Source organism: Zophobas morio, unplaced genomic scaffold, assembly GCF_036711695.1.
Source record: "Zophobas morio isolate AGI-343-1 ecotype UQ-CSIRO unplaced genomic scaffold, CSIRO_AGI_Zmor_V1 ptg000004l, whole genome shotgun sequence".
Classification (NCBI taxonomy): Eukaryota; Metazoa; Arthropoda; class Insecta; order Coleoptera; family Tenebrionidae; genus Zophobas; species Zophobas morio.
This window is the reverse complement of record NW_026972109.1, coordinates 713,603-734,077: the sequence shown is the minus strand read 5'-3', so window position 1 is coordinate 734,077 and position 20,475 is coordinate 713,603. Positions and strand designations below refer to the sequence as shown.

At 36.0% G+C, this 20,475-nt stretch overlaps 1 protein-coding gene across 1 annotated transcript in view; it reads left to right on the top strand.

The window, feature by feature from the left end:
- The window catches only part of LOC135136817 (gastrula zinc finger protein xFG20-1-like), a 68,888-nt gene that overhangs the window by 22,176 nt on the left and 26,237 nt on the right, over window positions 1-20,475 (top strand). Inside the window, exons 2-3 of the mRNA XM_064066240.1 lie at window positions 15,795-17,874; window positions 17,929-18,405. Of these exons, the coding sequence (XP_063922310.1) occupies window positions 15,797-17,874; window positions 17,929-18,405 (2,555 nt within the window). The 5' untranslated portion in view covers window positions 15,795-15,796. The remainder of the gene's footprint in view (window positions 1-15,794; window positions 17,875-17,928; window positions 18,406-20,475) is intronic.

Genomic DNA, 20,475 nt, shown 5'->3' with positions numbered 1-20,475 from the left:
AAAAATGAAAGATTGAAGAACTGAAAAATTAAAGTCAAAAAAGCTGTAGGATCGTTATTTACGCCACTGGATTTTACTTTATAGAGGATATCAGAGAACAAAAATTGCAAAAACGAAATAAAATTTTTCCAAAAAGATTTTGGGATTTATTTGGGTGCACTTCAGAGGCGAGGGAAGTTCTGTTGAAATAACCTTCCACCAATTTTTTAGGACAAAATAGACAACTAAACCTAAAGAAATTGTCCATAAACTGACCTTTTCTGATATTTTTTTTGAACGTTCTTCTTATATTACCTACGTTATTATACAAGTACAGGAGTATGTTATTTTATTAAATTTAAATAACATTCACCACGCAAAACTATGAGGTGACGGCATCAAATTAGACAATTTTTCTTTCGAAATAACTTGATTTTAAAATGTTAATGTGACATGCATTTACATTTAGCCCTCACCACTTAATCTGTAGGTTAATACACCGGCACTTAAAAAACATAAACACAACCCGCGGCTGTTTGAGAAATGAAGACTTCAGAGGATAAACGCCCAAGATTAACATTCTTGTGAACGCTGAGTATCATTAGCCAGTGGATTTTGTTCAAATGAATGAAATACTAAGTGAATCCAGTTTCGAAGGATTCATGAATTTCAACTAGAGCAGTATCTTATTTTATAAAATTTGCTATAGTAAAAGTTTGAGAAATTTCCGAAAATTTTTGAAAAGCTCAACCTCGCTCGTGCTTCAATCTGGATCGTTATCAAAAATTATTATTAATATAAAATTTGCGTAGGGAGCGAGTTTAGATTTATAAAAATCGAGGTAAAAAAGCCGGGCCATGGCTGGACCAGTTCTTTCTGTTCTTTAGGCTGGCCGTGATTTACGGTGGACAGGCCTTTTGTGCCCGTCAAGTTCTTCACCGGGGACAGGTCTGGATTTAAGGTTTTATGTGATTTTTATGCTAATTGGTAATTTAGTTGATATGTGATTTTGGAATGTTGTGTACGATTCGGCTCGTCTTTTTATTGTGGGGCTGGAAATAATGGGATTTATGAACCGATTTGATATATTTATTGAGGATTTGGATTTTATAATTTACTGTAATAGTTACCAACACACTAAATTTCCAAGATTGATATTTATTGCCGCATTAACGTGATGGATGGAAATGACTAATTATTAAAGTGGCTCGGCTGGACATATTTTCGACTTTTAATGGAGAGATCCATTGATGAAATCTCTAATTTAATTATTTATTCCGGTGACTTCTCTTTTAATTAAACCTCATAACGCTCTCCCGTTAGAAATACTACTCGCTGTACACAACGTATAAATTCATTTTCAATTATGTAAAGGCTATTGCAATATATAATTACAACATATTTATTAAGTCATTTGAACACTAATGAGTGTGTTATAATAAAAATGAAAATTAATGCAAAAATAACCTGTTTCTGCTCGCAGAGAAGTTGTTGAAACTTCTTAATATTTAGTGGAAATTACTAAGAACTGCATCGTTATTCCAAGTCTGTTTTTTTGCGATTTCTTGGCCCAAACTATACGGCGGTTCGCATAATAACACATTTGTGTCCATTTCGGACCTCTTTATTCTTGTAGATAATTACACAAAAAAAATTATGAAATCATAAGTCACTCCGTTCTAAATTTATCAAAGGTTTCGTCAAAAATAATTGTTTTAGACTGCATAATAATACATTCCTGTTAGTCGCAACATATTCCTACAAGATAACCACAGGTTAGATGTCATTACGGATATAATGGAATCCGGTAACAATAAATCAAAATAAATTACATTAATTAAGCATAAGAATTCTACGTAGAAGATGGAAATTAATTATGTAGAGAAAAAAGTCTTTAAAATTGTCAGTTAAGAACAATACACCGGTAGAATGATTAAAAGACTTTTGAAGTGACGGAAGGTCAATGAGTAAACTTTCATGTATCGTATTAACCATAAATAACCGTAAATGAAAATGCCACAATGCCAGTCTGGCTCATTTTTTGCAAATATATTTATTTAACTCGCGTTCGATACAACAGGAACGATTAGCGAAATAAAATTGTTCGACTGTTTGATTTACAGCTTGAGTCACGACTGTATTTATCTCGCCATTAATAAATCATATTTTCTTTTAGTACTCGAGCTGTTAATTACGAACTTTGTAATGTTTAATTGGAATTATTCTAATGCGGTGCAATAATTTGCCACAACAAATTAAATAATAGTCTATTAATAATAATTATTACCTTTAGAGGTTTTTTCGCGAAGTGATACCAACGTGCAACGTAAATCATAACGACGACACATTAGTGATAGAAATACGACATACCTTTATTATAAGAATACAAATTGTTGGGTATGAGGCAAACAAGAGTTCTCACATGCTAAGACCAACCGAAGTTGTTTAGTCGCTTTGAACGTGGCTATAATTCACCTTTTGCATTGCTTAGCTTGTAATTAGCACATGTAAATACCATACAGAGTGATCAATCTATGTGCATAACTTAACTACGTGACTGTTTCAAGTTCTCAAATCGTTTCCATCATTTCCTTTTCGCATTCGTACGATATTAAGATGAATGATTACAGGTACAGGATCTTCACGTAATTTGCATGATTTGCTTATTTTCTGCATTTCAACGACATTCTGAACATCAAGGTTACCGCTGACCATTAACGTTCATTTTGACGTTTTTGTAAGGTTCACGTGCACCTAGAAAGTATCAAACAAGAACACGGCGTTTAAATTTGGCCATCCAAAGGTGGCTTTAGTGGTGTTGTGGAGCAAAATTTTTATATACATCAAACCGCGACGAAACTTGGATTTAGCAAAATATCTATTCTATATATGATTGTAGGGTCGAGGTAGGTGATGGAAACGTGCCGCCTCTCATTTTTGAACTTTACTAAATGCCCAAGGCCTCACGATAAATGCCACACCCATTCATATCTTATTAAAAAATAAAACTAATTCATTAAACAAATTTATTGTGGTTAAACATCTCAGTTGAAAATGTTCACCATTTTGTGGACTCTCTTTTTTATTTAAAAAAAAATCTGTAAGATCTTTTCGTCAATACTTTGAACCCATTGTTCAATTTCATGTTGCAACAGGAAATATGTCGAAGATATTTGCGGATTCTGCGCAACTCGACTCAGATCATCAACAACTTCCTCAGATACTGAAGGTGTCCAGGAGATTTCCCTTTGTCGACACAGCCAGTTCGAACGAATTTGTTGATTACATATCCAACTCTAACGATGCTTACAAGCGGTTACAGAATAGACCCACTCTCCGTTTAGGAACGTTCCCATAATAAGACAATAATAAACCATTTTACGGTCTTCGCTTCCTAGCAAAAAAAACCAAAAAATTTTCGTACGCAAGGATCAAAAGTTTTCAAAAAGACTATTTTGTTGTTTTGAGCTGGTATCAATGAGAATTACTGTAATTGACACTTGAAAAGTGGCGTAAATAACGGTCCCATAGCTTTTTTGACTGGAATTTTGTAGTTCTTCAATCCCCCATTTTTTTGTTTCTTCATTTTTTCGATTTAAAATTTTTCGGGAGTTTTCAATTTTTAATTTTTCCAATTATGAAATTTTTCGTTTCAGTTTTTTTTTATTTTTACAATTTTTCAATGTTCCGATTTTGTAATTCTTTGCTTTTTTCAATTTTTCGTTGCGTCAATTTTTGCAATTGCAATTTTTCAATTTTTTGCTTTTCTTTTCCACAAATCTGCGATATCTCTTCGAGTGTTCATTTTTAAATTTTCCAGTTTTGCGATTTTCCAACTTTCGAACGTTTCAACTTTTAGATTTTTCAGTTTTTCTTTCTTTAGTTTTTCGAGAAAAACGAGAAAGTACAAGTTATTCTACGGGGCGTACCTACAATAGAACTACAGTCCAAAATTATTGAATAATATATAGACACTATATTTTTTATTATATCTCTTGTTCTTTGTGCCAAAAAATCCTTGAAAGAAAACTGTATACATAAGGAAAAAAACAAAAATTAAGCCTCACCCACCCGCCCCGATCTCAATTGTAATGAATTTTTCATTCGTTCTTGAGACCGAGGGGCGGAGTTTAATAAATTGTAACATCAAAATTTCTTTAGAAAATTCTACCCTTTTAAAAACATATTTTATATGGTAATTTCTTTTAGAGAAATGAGCTCACAATGAATAAAAAATTCATCACAATTGGGAAGGGGTGGGTGGGCGGGGCTTATATTTTGCCCATTTTTTCTTAATATATGTAATTCGACGTGGCTTACAGTCCAAAATTATTGAATAATATATTGACACTATTATAATATCTCTTGTTCTTTGTGCCAAAAAATTGTTGAAAGAAAACTCTATACATTAAAAAAAAAACAAAAAAACAAAGATTAAACTCCACCCACCCGCCCCGATCTCAATTATGATGAGTTTTTCATTCCTAATCAGACCGAGGGGCGGAGTTTAATTGTAACATCAAAAATTCTCTAGAAAATTCTACCCTTTTAAAAACATGTTTCATATGGTAATTTCTTGTAGAGAAATGAGGATTTTGGAAGTAAGCTCCACCCTTCAGCTCACGATGAATAAAAAATTCATCACAATTGAAAAGGGGTGGGTGGGCGGGGCTTATATTTTGTCCATTTTTTCTTAATATACGAAGTCTTTTTTTCCCAACAAAAAACTGAAAACATGTTAACTATCCTGTTGTTGAAAGAAAACTCTATATATTAAAAAAAAGGAAAAAACAAAGGTTAAACCCCACCCACCCGCCCCTATCTCAATAGTGATGAAGTTTTCATTAGTTGTTACAACGAGGGGCGGAGTTTAATAATTATAACATCAAAATTTCTCTAGGTAATTCTACCCTTTTAAAAACATGTTTCATATGGTAATTTCTTGTAGAGAAATGAGGATTTTGCAAGTAAACTCCACCCTTCAGCTCACGATGAATAAAAAATTCATTACAATTGAGAAGGGGTGGGTGGGCGGGGCTTATATTTTGTTATTTTTTTCTTAATATACGAAGTCTTTTTTTCCCAACAAAAAACTGAAAACATGTTAACCTTCCTGTTGTTGAAAGAAAACTCTTTATATTAAAAAAAAGAAAAAAACAAAGGTTAAACTCCACCCACCCGCAACTATCTCAATAGTGATGAAGTTTTCATTAGTTTTTACACCGAGGGGCGGAGTTTAATAATTGTAACATCAAAATTTCTCTAGATAATTCTACCCTTTTAAAAACATGTTTCATATGGTAATTTCTTGTAGAGAAATGAGGATTTTGCAAGTAAACTCCACCCTTCAGCTCACGATGAATAAAAAATTCATTACAATTGAGAAGGGGTGGGTGGGCGGGGCTTATATTTTGTTAATTTTTTCTTAATATACGAAGTCTTTTTTTCCCAACAAGAAACTGAAAACATGTTAACTATCCTGTTGTTGAAAGAAAACTCTATGTATTAAAAAAAACAAAACAAAAAAAAACAAAGATTAAATGGATTCAAACACCACAAGTGCAGGCGTACCTTATTTATAAAATTACAAAAAAACTATTATAAATTTTTTCTATTGGTGGTGGGGATGATTATCCAGATTTTAGTTAGCGTTTAACCATCTACATGATATTCTTAATATTCATACAAAATTTGACTGAATTTAAAAAAAATTGCGAAAAAATAATTGTGAGAATTAATTAAACCATTTGCGACAATTACACAAAAGCGTTATTTGGTAGACGGAACATTAAGAGAGAGTTGTCATGAAATTTTTAGGTTACCCCCATACCATTGTCAATAGAAACCGATTGAAATGGCATGGGAGTTTTCTAAGAATTACTAAAACCAGCACAAACTTTATCAACTTTATCCAAGAATAGAATAATTTAAAAGCCAACGACTTTTTCTCTAAGTAGTACCAAAAAACTCATAAACTCAACGTTGGGCAAAAATTTGGGCATTCTAACCCGATGTAAGACGACAGCGGTAATCCAAGCGTCCACATCGTAGAAAGACAACCAAGAAATCCCACAATCCAAATCGGGAAAAAACGTCTGGATTGGAGGCCACCAGTTGAAACTAGGTTACGGAGACAACCAGTCGAAGTTAATTAAAGCCGTCGATAATTTGGAACGACGTAAAGAAGAACCTCCTAAAATCATCGTGTATGAAGAAAGCGATATAGATTCAGAAGATTACGAGTACGACGTGGACGAGTCGTCGGATGAGGACAACCATGACGCTCCTACAAGAAACCATACTGGGGGAAAATGGAAACCGTCGTCTCCGATTCAGTGGCAACGGCAAGACTGGAATATTCCTCCACCGAGTTACACGGGAGGCAAATGGAAGCCTTCTATCTAAAGAACGTCGCCTCCTCCATCACACACTAAAGGAAAATGGAAACTTTCATACAGTGGCGGCTGGTGGGTCAAAATTTCGGGTCGGCCAAATATTTTGAGTCTACACCTTGGTGTTATATATTTTCGTAATGTATGGCTGCTACTCATTAACCACTGACATTTTACGTGCCAGGATGTACAAAACATCTCAAATGTTTCGACCTGTTAAAATAATTTTTTATAGGAAATTGACAATGTCAGTTTGATTCCAAATACTATTAATCCTTAATTCTACTTGTTCTGCTTTATCATTAATTGAGAACCACCGAAAACATTATTTTTACTGAGTTCCGCGTCGACCGGCGGCTATACGGCTTGCCGACCCCGGACATCCACAATTAAATAATAATAATTAAATAATGACATGCAGTTAAAAAATATAAAAAAAGTAATAATAAAAGTACCAACTGTTAACTATCTTCATTTACATTTATTTTTTTTTAATGTATATGACAAATTGTCAAATAAATTAATTGAATAATTGAAAAATTAAAATGATTTAAAACTTTAAATTCGTTTCTGAAATATCTGAAAACGCTTAGATGCTAAAAATACAGAAAAAGCGCATTTATGTTGTAGCTAAGTTATGTACGAAAAATAAAATTTTAGATAATTTAATGTAATTTTTTTCGTTTATTATTCATACACAGAAAAATGTATTAAATCGACAATTATTATTAAAAAAAAATAGTATGCACTGAAGAACATCGAAGCCGTTATTGTTTTGTAATTTGGTTAGCTATCTTAAATATTAAGCGTTTTAAAAACTAAATTCGCGTTGCTGGGTACGGCGAAGGAGGATTTCGCCGGACCTGGCACAACATACGTTCCGCCAGGTCTTTGTCTACTACAGTGTACTAGACAAAGAGAACGATGAAACCGTAAGCTGCTACGAAGTCGAAACATCGAGTATAATGCATTCCTGGGTACGGCTTGCCGAAATCTCGCCGGCAAAGCGTGTTTATCAGCATTTAAAATTAGCAACAAATGCTTTATTTTGTACCTACAATATAATAAAATATATTTTTAATATATATGATCTATCCTAACGTACATTCAAACTTTATTTCTTTTTTTATTTTCTAATTTCAACGCTTACTAAGTATTTTAAAATGACTGGTACGGCGTGGCCGACCCTGCCGCCCCTGACCAGCCGCCCCTGCTTTCATACCCTCTCTCACCTAAAGAAACCTACGATTTTCCTCCACCAACGTTTACCGGGAGCAAATGGAGTCAGTCCAAAGCACGTCAAGACTACGACGTGCCTCCTTCTAACCACACCAAAGGCAAATGGAAACCAGACGACGAATCCAAAGACGAACCCTTGAAACCTAAGTCAAAATCGAAGAAAGATACATATATTTTGCCACCTTCGTACACCAGCGGCAAGTGGAAACCTTTCACTTTAGACGCTCCCGCTCCAAACTACACCAAAGGAAAATGGATACCATCTGTGGACATCAAGAAGAATTCGACCAAAATCACAGACGATTCTCCCTTTCGTAAATCCAGTGGGACGGTTCAGTACTGGTGCCGCCCGTGCAATCGCAGACTAGCATCAAAGGTGGTCTACGAAAGACACCTGAAATCTGAATTACACTTCAAACGAACTTTACACGACAAAGAATTTGACGAAAATGTCGGAATAGTGAATGAAAAACGCAACAAAAAGAAAACTATCGACCAATCAAATTTGATTGATGACGACGCAACGACTAGCACGAAGAAACGCAAACGAAAAAAGATTTTCATCAGGTGTGAAGTTTGCAGCTCCAAAGTTAACCGAAACCTAATGGGAAAACACTTAATTTCTCACTATCATTGTCGAAAGGATGATATTTCTACAAATGTTGCACGAATCATGGATCTGGAACATATTGACGATATTATTCTTCAAAGTCCGTTTCAGTGCGGTCTGTGCAAGTTTTATTTTAACCACCACAAGGAGTTTTTGGAACACTGGCTTTCTGAGTATCACGAGTCTAGAGCGGACTCTCATGGTGGGTACTTTTGGTGTTCACTGTGTAAATTTAGACACACTAGTAGTGCGGTGGTGTATGATCACTTAATTTCCGAAGAACATGAGATTATAGCGTCTGTTATTAATCGTTCCGTGCCAGTCATTGTTAAAAAGATAATTCCAATCAAGTGCGAAGAATGCAACGAAGAGTTTTAATTGAACATCGCTTTGAAGCGACAGTGTCAAATTGAAAGACACACTTCCTGAAATTTAGTCCTGAATTTAAATAATTTGACTTGTGAGAAGTACCAGTAGGTGTTCAGATCCAACATCTCTTTGAAACGTCACAAACCAAGAGCGCATGGTGACAACGTATTTATTTGTACGCTTTGCATCAAACATTTCGTAAACAAAGGCGAAGTAAGGGTTCATAGAAACACAAGCGAACATAGATACAGAATTTGCCACCTTATAAACAAACATTCAAAATTTAGTTTCAAGTATGTTTTTACGTCAACATTAATATAGTTTTCACGTTTTGACATTGTAGGTGTGGCCACTGCGGATCTTCTTTCACCCTATCCCAAGAACTTTCAGTTCACCTACGAACTACTTCTCAAATAGACATAACGGGAATTAAAAAACACAAACACAACCTGTGCCTATATATAGACTAGTAAGCAACCACAATCATGAAATAATTAATCCTATCTATTTTAATTCTATAACGAAGATACTAATTTCGATAAGGGCGTTGATTGCTGTCGCAACGCTAGAAAACATCTGTGCCACTTAATCACCAACATCGGTCATAGCTTTCCGCGTACTCTGCCTCAAAACCACCATCTTCCACCTCCAGCAATCCGCATTCCCGCAACCTGTTCACCCCACTTCAAACCTGCCTCTGCATTTCGAAAAAAACGCCCTTAAACCTAACCAACAATAACTAATTAACGATTTTCCTCGTCCCCGCCGCCGCCGATCCGAATTTCGCGCTGGCGGCGGCAATGAATCGCCGTAGTGTAACAGGAAGGCCGGCTAAAGTGTCGGCCTGGTAATAATAATGAGGTGATAAAGGGGGTGCGCGACTGATGTAATGGTAAAATCGTTACGGGGGGCACGGGGACGATCTTAAGCGGCACTTATCGGCGGCGGCGGGGGGAAACAAAACAGCGACAGACTGCTGCTGTGGCCGAACGGGGCCCATTAAGGTGCGTAATGGCCGGTCGGGTAAGACGGGGCGCGCAGAAATGCATCGATTAGACATAACGTCGCGAGACGAGTCTCTGTTCTCTGTACTGTACTGTATGTGTACAGAATCGGGGCTGGGGGCGCCCCCCCGACCGAACGCCCTGTATGCAAAACCGATGCGGTGCGGAGACGAGCGCTGGGAGATCCATCGCTGGACCAGAGGCCAGCCAGGCTGGCGGTGGGCTGTGGTATTGGTCGGCGGGGAGTGCGGGAGAGGAAAAGGAAAAATATGAGGAATTCGGGAGGAAGGGCCGGGGGAGGGGTGTGGGCGAATTCGAGAACGTAAAAAATGGATGTGTTTGTTTAGAATACCATGCGATCAAACAAATAGGGGATTAGGTGGGGCTCTAATTCGAACACTGGAGTTGGTAACTCTGATAATTGCTACAATAATTTTGTCTTAAATTGTATAGCTGCAATTCAAACGCCATTTTTTGTATGTTTTTCATGTCAACTCAGGTCTTAAAGTCAAGTCAAGTCAGGTTAGGTCACACCAAATCAAGTTAGCTCAAGTCTTCTTGGTGTCTTTAAATTTCTACTTGGAGGTATATTTTTTATCGGTGATAATTATTTTAACGAATTTTTAATTTTATATTATTCTTGCGTGAAGAGGGAATACAGGAAATTTTAATGACACTGTGGTTAAATGTGACAGCGTGAAGTTGATGCGTGTTTGTAATGAGGTTTACAGAATCGTTTGAGGTCCTTTTTCTAGTTTCTAATCAGCATTTTAATTACTCCCATATAATTTTATTACGCTAAGAGGTAGTTAACCGAATCATTAATTAAAGTTATCGTGTAGACGGCAATAATGGGATTTGTTCAAATAATTATTGTGATAATTTATGATGTGTCGTGAGAATTAAATTAAATATTGAAAAAGACATCGAAAAGGTAGAGCACGGTCCTACTTAATATTTAATCCAAACTAAAAAAAATTGGTAGAAGGTTATTTCGACAGAACGTTCCTCGTCCTTGAAATAAAACCCAATAAATCCCACTTTTTTGACGAATTATAAATTTGATTTTGCAATTTTTGTTTTGTCATAACTTCTATTATAGTAAAAACTAGTGGCGTAAGTAACAACTTCGAAAAGTCGTAAATTGAAAAATGGAAAAACCGAAAATCGGAAAATCCAAAGTTCGAAAACCGAAAGAATAAAAAAAAAACTTCGGAAAGTCAAAAAATCAGAAATTCAAAAAATCGAGGACTCGAAAAATCAAAAAATCGAAAAACAAAAAAGTTGAAAAGTCTAAGGAAGAGAGAAACTGAAAAATTCAAAAATATCAAAACTCTAAAATTCGAAAAATAGGAATTAAAAAAAATCGAAAGGAAAGAAATCAAAAATCTAAAATTCGAAAATCCGAAAAATCAAAAAATCGAAAATCGAGATTTCGAAAAATCCAAGAAACAAAACAGAAAAAACGAAATATCGAAAATCGAATCGAAAATTCCAAAATGGAAAAATCAGTAAGTTGAAACAATGGAAAAATCTAAAATTGAAAAAATAAAAAAAATCTTTCGAAAATCGAAAACTGAAAAATCGAAAAGCAGAGAGGTTGAAAATTCTAAATCGACAAATCGAAAATTCTCAAAATCGAGAACTCGAGAAATCAATAAACCAAAGAATCGAAAAAGTGAAAATCGAAAAGTGAAAAGGTTGAAAATTCTAAATTGACAAATCGAAAATTCTAAAAATTCTAAAAATCTAGAATTCGAGAAATCAAAAAATCAAAAAGTAAAAAAGTTGAAAAATCAAAAAACCAAAGAATCGAAAAACTCAAAATCAAAAAGTAAAAAATTTCAAAATTCGAATATCAGAAAATCGGAAAGGAAAAAATCAGAAAGTTTAAAAAATAAAGAATGGATAACTTGAAAAATTGAAATTTGAAAAACATCAAAAATCTAAAAGTTGAAAAATCGAAGAATTGAAAAAAAGAAAAATCGGAAAAATCGAAAAGGAAACAAATAGAAAATTCGAAAATCGAAAAAATTAAAATTCTATGTATCAAATATTCGAAAAAACGAATAGCCGAAAAATCAAAAATTCGAAAATCGGAAAAATGAAAATTCATCGTATCAAATATTCGAAAAATCCAAGAAACGGAATATGGAAAAACAAAATATCGAAAATTCCAAAATGGGAAAATCGTAAAGTCGAAAAATGGAAAAATGGAGAAATTGAGATTAAAAAAATTGATATTAGAATATTGGAAAATGGAAAAATCGAGAACTGGGAATTAAAAAATTGAAATTGAATAATATCGACAGTTCGAAAATCGAAAAAATAAAAAACCTGTACGAAAAACCAAAAAATCTAAAACTGAAAAATCGAACAGCAAAAAGGTTGAAAAATCAAAAACTAAAAAATGTAAAAACTGAAAATCTAAAAATAAGAAAATTGAAAATTCGAATATCAAAAAATCGGAAACCAAAGGATTAGAAAGTTTAAAAACTGAAGAATGAAAAAATTGAAAATTTTGAAGATTAAAAAAAATCAAAAATATAAAATTCGAAAAATTGAAAATTCGAAAAATCGAAAATTCGAAAAATCGAAAATTAAAAAAATTGAAGAATTGAAAAATCGAAAAAATGAAAATTTGATGAGTCAAATATTCGAAAAACGAAAATCCGAAAAATCAAAACTTCGAAAATCGAGATTTCGAAAAATCCAAGAAACGAAACATACAAAAAAAGAAATATTGAAAGTCGAATCGAAAATTACAAAATGAAAAAATCGAAAAATGAAAAAATCGAGAAATTGATAAAAAAAATTGAAAATTAGAATATCGGAAATGGAAAAATCAAGAAATGGAAATTAAAAAATAATGAAAATTAGAGTTTCGAAAAGCCGAAAAATTGAAAATCGAAAATAAAAAAAAATCCGAAAGCCAAAAAATCGTAACTGAAAAATCTAAAAGTAGAAAGGTTGAAAATTCTAAATCGACAAATCGAAAATTCTCAAAATCTAGAAATCAAAAAATGGAAAAGTAAAAATGTTGAAAAATCAAAAAACTATAGAATCGAAAAAGTGAAAATCGAAAAGTAAAAAAATTGAAAATTTGAATATCGAAAAATAGGAAAGGAAAGTCAGAAAGTTTAAAAAATGAAGAATGGAAAACTTGAAAATTAAAAAAAATTAAAAATTTAAAATTCGAAACTTCGAAAAATCGAAAAATTCGAGAAACAAAATCTAGAAAAAACAAAATATTGAAAATCGAATCGAAGATTCCAAAATAGAAAAGCGTGAAATTGAAAATTAGAGTTTCGAAAAATCGAAAATTCGAAATTTCGAAAATTGAAAATTCGAAAAATCAAAAGTCGAAAAATCGAAAATTTGATAAATAAAAAAAAAACTAAAAATCGGAAAACCGAAAATTCCTTACAATGGAAAATAGAACAATTGGAAAAGTGGATGAATTGAAAAATCGAAAATTCGCTGAATGAAACTGAAAGATCGAGAAATTGAAAAAGCGGAAAGAACATCGAAAACTGGAATTTCGAAAAACAAACAAATTGAAAATTCGAAAATCGGAAATTCGAAAATCGAAACACCGAAAATCGGAAATTCCAAAAATCGAAAAAAAACTCTAGAATTTTATAATCGAGTGATCAAACATACGAAAAGTCGAAAAATCGAAAATAGAAAAATTTTTTCTAAAAATTCATAGCGTTCATAATTTCAGAGCACTAGGTTTTGCATTTTCGAATTGTAAAATGTTACACAATTTTGATTTTTTCCCCCAAAAATCTGTACGTAAAAGGTAAAAAGTCAACACGGATTCATACACCACAAGTACAGAATAATCCTAATACACTCAAAATTTGCCAACGATCGGTCCAGTAGTTTCGGAGACAAGCAAAGAGACAGACAGACAGTGTCCTTAATAGGCACAGTGGCAGCACTGGTTATCTGTGTCTGGCACAGATTCTCCGGCTATGTTTAATTAATTCAACAAATATTTCATTACGTATTGATACGATATTTAATGAAATGAGACAGCGGTTCGCCAGCTCATTTCCTCCGCCTCGTCTCGGCGTTTCCCGTCTCTCTTTAACCAAATTAGTAAAAATTAAAAAGACATTTGTAATTTAGATTTGCGTTTCAATTACGATCGATCCGGCGTCTGTGCGTAACTCTTTTAGCTACCGCGTTAACTATTTCTTGCTAACTAAGTTTGCGACAGTCGCATACACAATTACGACAACGCTATTTTCAGTCGAATTTTTGTAGTCAAACGACATAATGAAAAATTATAGCTTAGGGTCAGCCTGGAATCCACCACCGTTCTATCAAGTTTCAAGTCGGCACTGCACTGCAGGTTCGTTAATTTACCAGATTGATTTACGTCACCGCTTACATTCCTCACTCACCATAAAATCAAGATATATTACAAACCAGCCAGGATTATGGAAAATTTACTTCAGCCACATACATAACTTTAAATTTTCAATTTATTTTTCACCTTCCGAGATCATGTTTTAATGATTATTACACAAAAAGCGCGCCCGGAGGCGGCATTTAATTTAAATCTAACGAAAGAAATACAGATTCGTTTACAAAATACAAGTATAAACATTTAGATAGAAACCACGCTCCCCGTGGCTCTTATGAGAATTAAAATTTAATCCAATAAGACAAATTATTAAAAATTAAATACACATTAGGATCATCAGATTAGTAAAACTGAGAGAGGCGACACTAAATTACAATTATGCGACAACGTTCATCGCCGATAGAAAATCAAGATATTCGCAAGTTATGGGACCGGTCTTCCTACTTTTTTTAATTAACTCAAATCGGCCACTTGCTCTTCTTAATTCCCGGCAGCGCTGATACTTTTGTCACATCAGAGATTCCCTCAAACCGACTCTTTCCGCAATTAGCCGCAACGCTCCTAATTTGAACATAGATTGATGCCTGGAGGACGCCTCCTCGGGGCGGTGATGGATCCTCGATGTTGAAGACCTGAAAGCCTGCTGGAAGTCCTCCTCGTAGTTCGGCCGAGGCCTAGTCGACTTGCCAGCCGTCCGTTCAATCATCTTCAATTAGACGGGCGGTAACTTCACAATAATTAGCGGCCAGTTGTGTAGCTTTCTAGTCTGCAGGTCCGCACTCTGACGACCTAAAGTAATGGATCCATCATCCCTGCGGACAGCGATGTTCCTCGCAAAAACATCACCTCATCTCATTCCACGAGAATTAGAGGATTACTTTAGCTTGTTTGTCATCACTCATATCCACAATTGATTTATTACTCTTAACTAACGAAGCTGATACATAACAGCAGAAGTTTCCTCAGAAAGAGTGGGCGGCGGGCTTTTTCAACACCCGACCAACGGCTAAGTGGATTCGATTTCGTGCGTTTCGGTTTTCGAAAAAATTTCATCACTTATCGATTGTCATAAATTATCTCCGATGCAGTATTAAAAGCAATACAGTGAACAAGTCCTCATATTTTTGTCATTCCTCGAAAGCTTGATTGAACGATCAGGTATTCATAGGAACATATGTGTCGGATCCTTGTTCTCTCCACCCTCCAGGATTAATAAAAAACCGTTTCTAGCGGCGCCTTCCAGCTGTTAATCAATTATTAATCCAAACTTTACGTTTCGGTCCCATCATCTCATGCATGCAAGTTCTGCATTCATTTAAGACTCCCATCCCGAACTGAGCTTCAGCTATGAGACATTCCTATCACGAAGAGCGTCATAACAAGTTCAGACTGAAGCTATTACTCGGTCGCCGTCAAGTTTCGGCTCTCTGGATTGCGATGTTGCAAGTCGCGGACGTACGATTGACATTTTATGCAAATACCTTATCGTCTTCACCCGACTTCCATGAAGAACAACGCAGAACTCGATCGCATCCATCTTGTCGAAGGTGTGCCGATGATCTCACCGTGCAAACCTTTTAATCAAATGGTGATGTGCCAGTGACGAGCCTCTCTGGAGGCAGTTATGTTGGGGCTGTCGTCCGAATAACTGCTTCCCCATCGATCCGCCACCACCTCAAACCCTTCAGCGCCGCCACCGTTCGCTCGCACTTAATTATTATTTATAATAGTGGGGCTCACGATGACTAGACTGGCTGTGAGCTTCGATTGGGTTCGGGGGTTTTATTCACCGGTTCAGTGTCTAACAAAAAGTATTTTTACAGGAATGATCGGAGACTACGACGACGACACCCACTTTTGTCTGAAATGCCACACCACGATCATCGGACTTGACAACTACGTCAGTCACCGCAAAGCCGGATGTTCCAAAAACGTGGTCGACATCCCCAAGTCACCTTTGCCTAGTCAACTTCTCCCCCCTGATGACTCCTTCAATTTAAAAGCGGACGACTTCTTCTCGTCTTTGGAACTCCAAAGTAGCACCAAAAAACTGACTAACTCCACCTCGGGGAAAAATTTGGGCATCCTAACCCGAAGTAAGACGACAGCGGTAATCCAAGCGTCCACTTCGCAGAAAGACAACCAAGAAATCCCGCAATCCAAATCGGGAAAAAACGTCTGGATTGGAGGCCACCAGTTGAAACTAGGTTACGGAGACAACCAGTCGAAGTTAATTAAAGCCGTTGATAATTTGGAACGACGTAAAGAAGAACCTCCTAAAATCACCGTGTACGAAGAAAGCGATATAGATTCAGAAGACTACGAGTACGATGTGGACGAATCGTCGGATGAGGACAACCATGACGCGCCTCCCAGAAACCATACTGGGGGAAAATGGAAACCGTCGTCTCCGATTCAGTGGCAACGACAAGACTGGAATATTCCTCCACCGAGTTACACGGGAGGCAAATGGAAGCCGTCTATCAAACGAACATCGCCTCCTCCATCTCACACTAAAGGAAAATGGAAACCTTCATACCCCCTCTCGCCTAAAGAAACCTACGATTTTCCTCCACCAACGTTCACCGGGAGCAAATGGAGTCAGTCCAAAGCACGTCAAGACTACGACGTGCCTCCTTCTAACCACACCAAAGGCAAATGGAAACCAGACGACGAACCCAAAGACGAACCCTTGAAACCCAAGTCAAAATTGAAGAAAGATACAGATATTTTGCCACCTTCGTACACCAGCGGCAAGTGGAAACCGTCCACTTTAGACGCTCCCGCTCCAAACTACACCAAAGGAAAATGGATACCATCTGTGGACATCAAGAAGAATTCGACCAAAATTACAGACGATTCTCCCTTTCGCAAATCGAGTGGGACGGTTCAGTACTGGTGCCGTCCGTGCAATCGCAGACTAGCATCAAAGGTGGTCTACGAAAGACACCTGAAATCGGAATTACACTTCAAACGAACTTTACACGACAAAGAATTTGACGAAAATGTCGGAATAGTGAGTGAAAAACGCAACAAAAAGAAAACTATCGACGAATCAAATTTGATTGATGACGACACAACGACTAGCACGAAGAAACGCAAACGGAAAAAGATTTTCCTCAGGTGTGAAGTTTGCAGCTCCAAAGTTAACCGAAACCTGATGGGAAAACACTTAATTTCTCACTATCATTGTCGAAAGGGTGACATTTCCACAAATGTTGCACGAATGATGGTTCTGGAACATATTGACGATATTATTCTTCAAAGTCCGTTTCAGTGCGGTCTGTGCAAGTTTTATTTTAACCACCACAAGGATTTTTTGGAACACTGGCTTTCTGAGTATCACGAGTCCAGAGCGGACTCTCATGGTGGCTACTTCTGGTGTTCACTGTGTAAATTTAGACACACTAGTAGTGCAGTCATGTATGATCACCTAATTTCCGAAGAACACGAGGTTGTAGTTTCCGTTATTAATCGATCCGTGCCAATCATTGTCAAAAAGATAACTCCAATCAAGTGCGAAGAATGCAACGAAGAGTTTTTATTGAACATCGCTTTGAAGCGACACTGCCAAATTGAAAGACACACTTCCCAAAATTTACTCACGAATTTGAATAATTTGACTTGTGAGAAGTGTCAGCAGGTGTTTAGGTCTAACATCTCTTTGAAACGTCACAAACAAAGAGCGCATGGTGACAACGTGTTCATTTGTACGGTTTGCAACAAAAATTTCCTAAACAAAGACGAAGCAAGGGTTCATAGAAACACAAGCGAACATAGATATAGAATTTTAGCCACGAAGAAACAAGACGAACGAAAGTGTGACTACTGTCCCGAAATATTTCAAAACCTGCCAGACCTCAAGGACCACCTTCGAACTAAACATCCAGAATTTAGTTTCAAGTACGTTTGTTTTTACGTCAACTTTAATTTATTTTTTACGTTTTGACATTGTAGGTGCGGCCACTGCGGATCTTCCTTCACCCTATCCCAAGAACTTTCAGTTCACCTACGAACCAAATCCTGCACTTACAAAGAAAACTACGACAGTGCTGGCTCCTGCGACAAGTGTCCTTTTTCCTCAAACTCAACATCAGAACTACTCTTCCACAAAGTTCTACACACTGAACCTTTAGTAATATTACCCGACGACAAAGACCCAAAAAAGAAACCCATAGCACAATACAAGTGTCCCCTTTGTGATAAATTTTTCGTAAAAGCGTCTCTGCAGCCGCATTTACGCATACACACCAAAGAAAGACCGTTTGTTTGTTCAATTTGTAACAAAGGCTTCGTCAGAAAGAATAACTGGAAGCTGCACGTCAGAAACCACGAACGCAAAAAAGAAAAGAAATTGGAACAAAAGCAGAATCAAGAAGCTAGAGGCAGTCGTCCGTTCCTCTGCTCGACTTGTGGTGCCAGTTTCGCAAAAAAGTAAGTAACAGTGTAAGTGATAACTTTAACACAACAATAACTTAAGCCGCAATAACAGCCCATAAACTAAAGCCGTCGTTGTTGTTAATTTACGGCCGTTTCGCAAGTCCTCGCGTCGTTAAATACCGACTTACGAAAAACATAACCTAGCATTTTAAAGAAACGCTGTTTGCTCTGCTTTAACTCTCGTCCGAGTCCCGCGCTAATGGATAAACAATATGACTCGGAGTGAAACTTTTCCCGGTGTATAAATCTCGGCTTTTCTCCCGACTGAGACCACCCCATCTGCTAGTAAATAACTTAAGTACACATTAGACCGTGGCTCCCTCTATATATCAAAGGGCGAGTCCGGCGGCGCGCAACTTAAACACAACTCGGGGAATTATGAGATAATACGTTAGGCAAATGTCTACTTAGGGCACCCGTCGGAGACGTGGGGACGGTTGGTGAAGGGTTGACGCTCTCGTTCTGGTCGATGTCGATGATAAGGAGGACGTAGGGGCTGTTTTACGAGCAGGCGTTTATAAACGGGCGGCTGCAAATCATGGTATGTCACGGCGTGTCCTCGTGGTCGCTAATGCGTGCGAAATGGCCCTGCACAGGTGCCGACCTGACAACGGCTTTGCTTTCTGAGACCGATGGGGTAACGCCGACGACACCGAATACCAACAAAACGGGAAAGTTCGGGCCGGTATTGGGCGAAGGGAATTTGTACTTAAAATTTTAGAGTAATCACTAAATCAGTATAGACGGAAAAGGGAGCGGTTTCCTTAGCTTATGAAAATTTTGATTTTTGAAGAAGTTCCTCGCGGGTGAACTTGATATTTTAAATAGGATTCACTTAGCACATTTTTAGATGACGTCATCAAAGTTTTGGTGGGGATAATTAATTTTTCGTCGCCTGCGAACTTGTTTGATCTACGGACCAGACCGTACTCAGGCCAATATCGACTCTACGCAACGAATAAGTGAACATCTTAACGATTTAATACATGAATAATTTCAAATTGTATTATCAATGGTAAAACGCTCACCAAAATTTCTCTTCTCATCCCCACCAACAATGAAATGATGTAATCTGCAAATTTCACAATACTTAGTTAATCTTATTTAAATTTTGTCTCCTCCGTTTATGGTTTATGACCCCATTTTTGAGTTTTTACCTTAGGCATTAAGATTTTTGGGGAAAAAATCAACAACATTTAACAGTCGGAAGCATGTTAAACCGCTAATCAAAATCTACCAGTATTTTTCGGCTTTTCGATTTCTCGATTTTTTTATTTTTCCATTTCCCAATTTGCCGATGTTTCAATTTTTCTCCCCATCAATTTTTAATTATTTTGATTTTTCAATTTTTCACAGTTTTGACGTTTCTAACATTTCAGTTCATCAATTTTTCGATTTTCCGAAATTGCTTCTTTGCTTTTTAGGTTTCTAAATTTTTCACTTTTTTAATTTCTTAATTTTTGGATTTCTTTCAATTCTGGGATTTTTGAATTTTTCGATTCTTCAGTTTTTCAGTATTTCGATTCTTGGATTTTTCGATTCTTCGACTTCTGGATTTTTACTTTTTGGATCTTCAGTTATTCGTTTTTTAAATTTTAGATTTTTTAGTTTTTCGACTGCTTAATATTTGGATTTCTCAATTTTTCTACTTTTCAATACATACTTTAATTTTTCAATTTTTAAAATTCTAGTTTTTTCATTTCTCGACTTTTCGGTTCTTCTATATTTCAGTTTTTCAATTTTCTAAACTTTTAAATTTTCCATTTTCCGATTTTTTTTTAATTATTCGATTTTTCAACTTTAGATTTCTCGATTTTTTTTTTTTTCGATTTCCTAATTTGCCGTTGTTTCAATTTTTTCCTCATCATTTTCTAAATATTTTGATTTTTCAATTTTTCACAATTTTGACGTTTCTAAAATTTCAGTTTTTCAATTTTTCGATTTTTTAAGTTTTCGATTTTTCGAAATTGCTTCTTTGCTTTTTCGGTTTCTAAATTTTTCAATATTTAGATTTCTTTTGATTCTGGGGTTTTTGAATTTTTCGATTCTTCAGTATTTCGATTG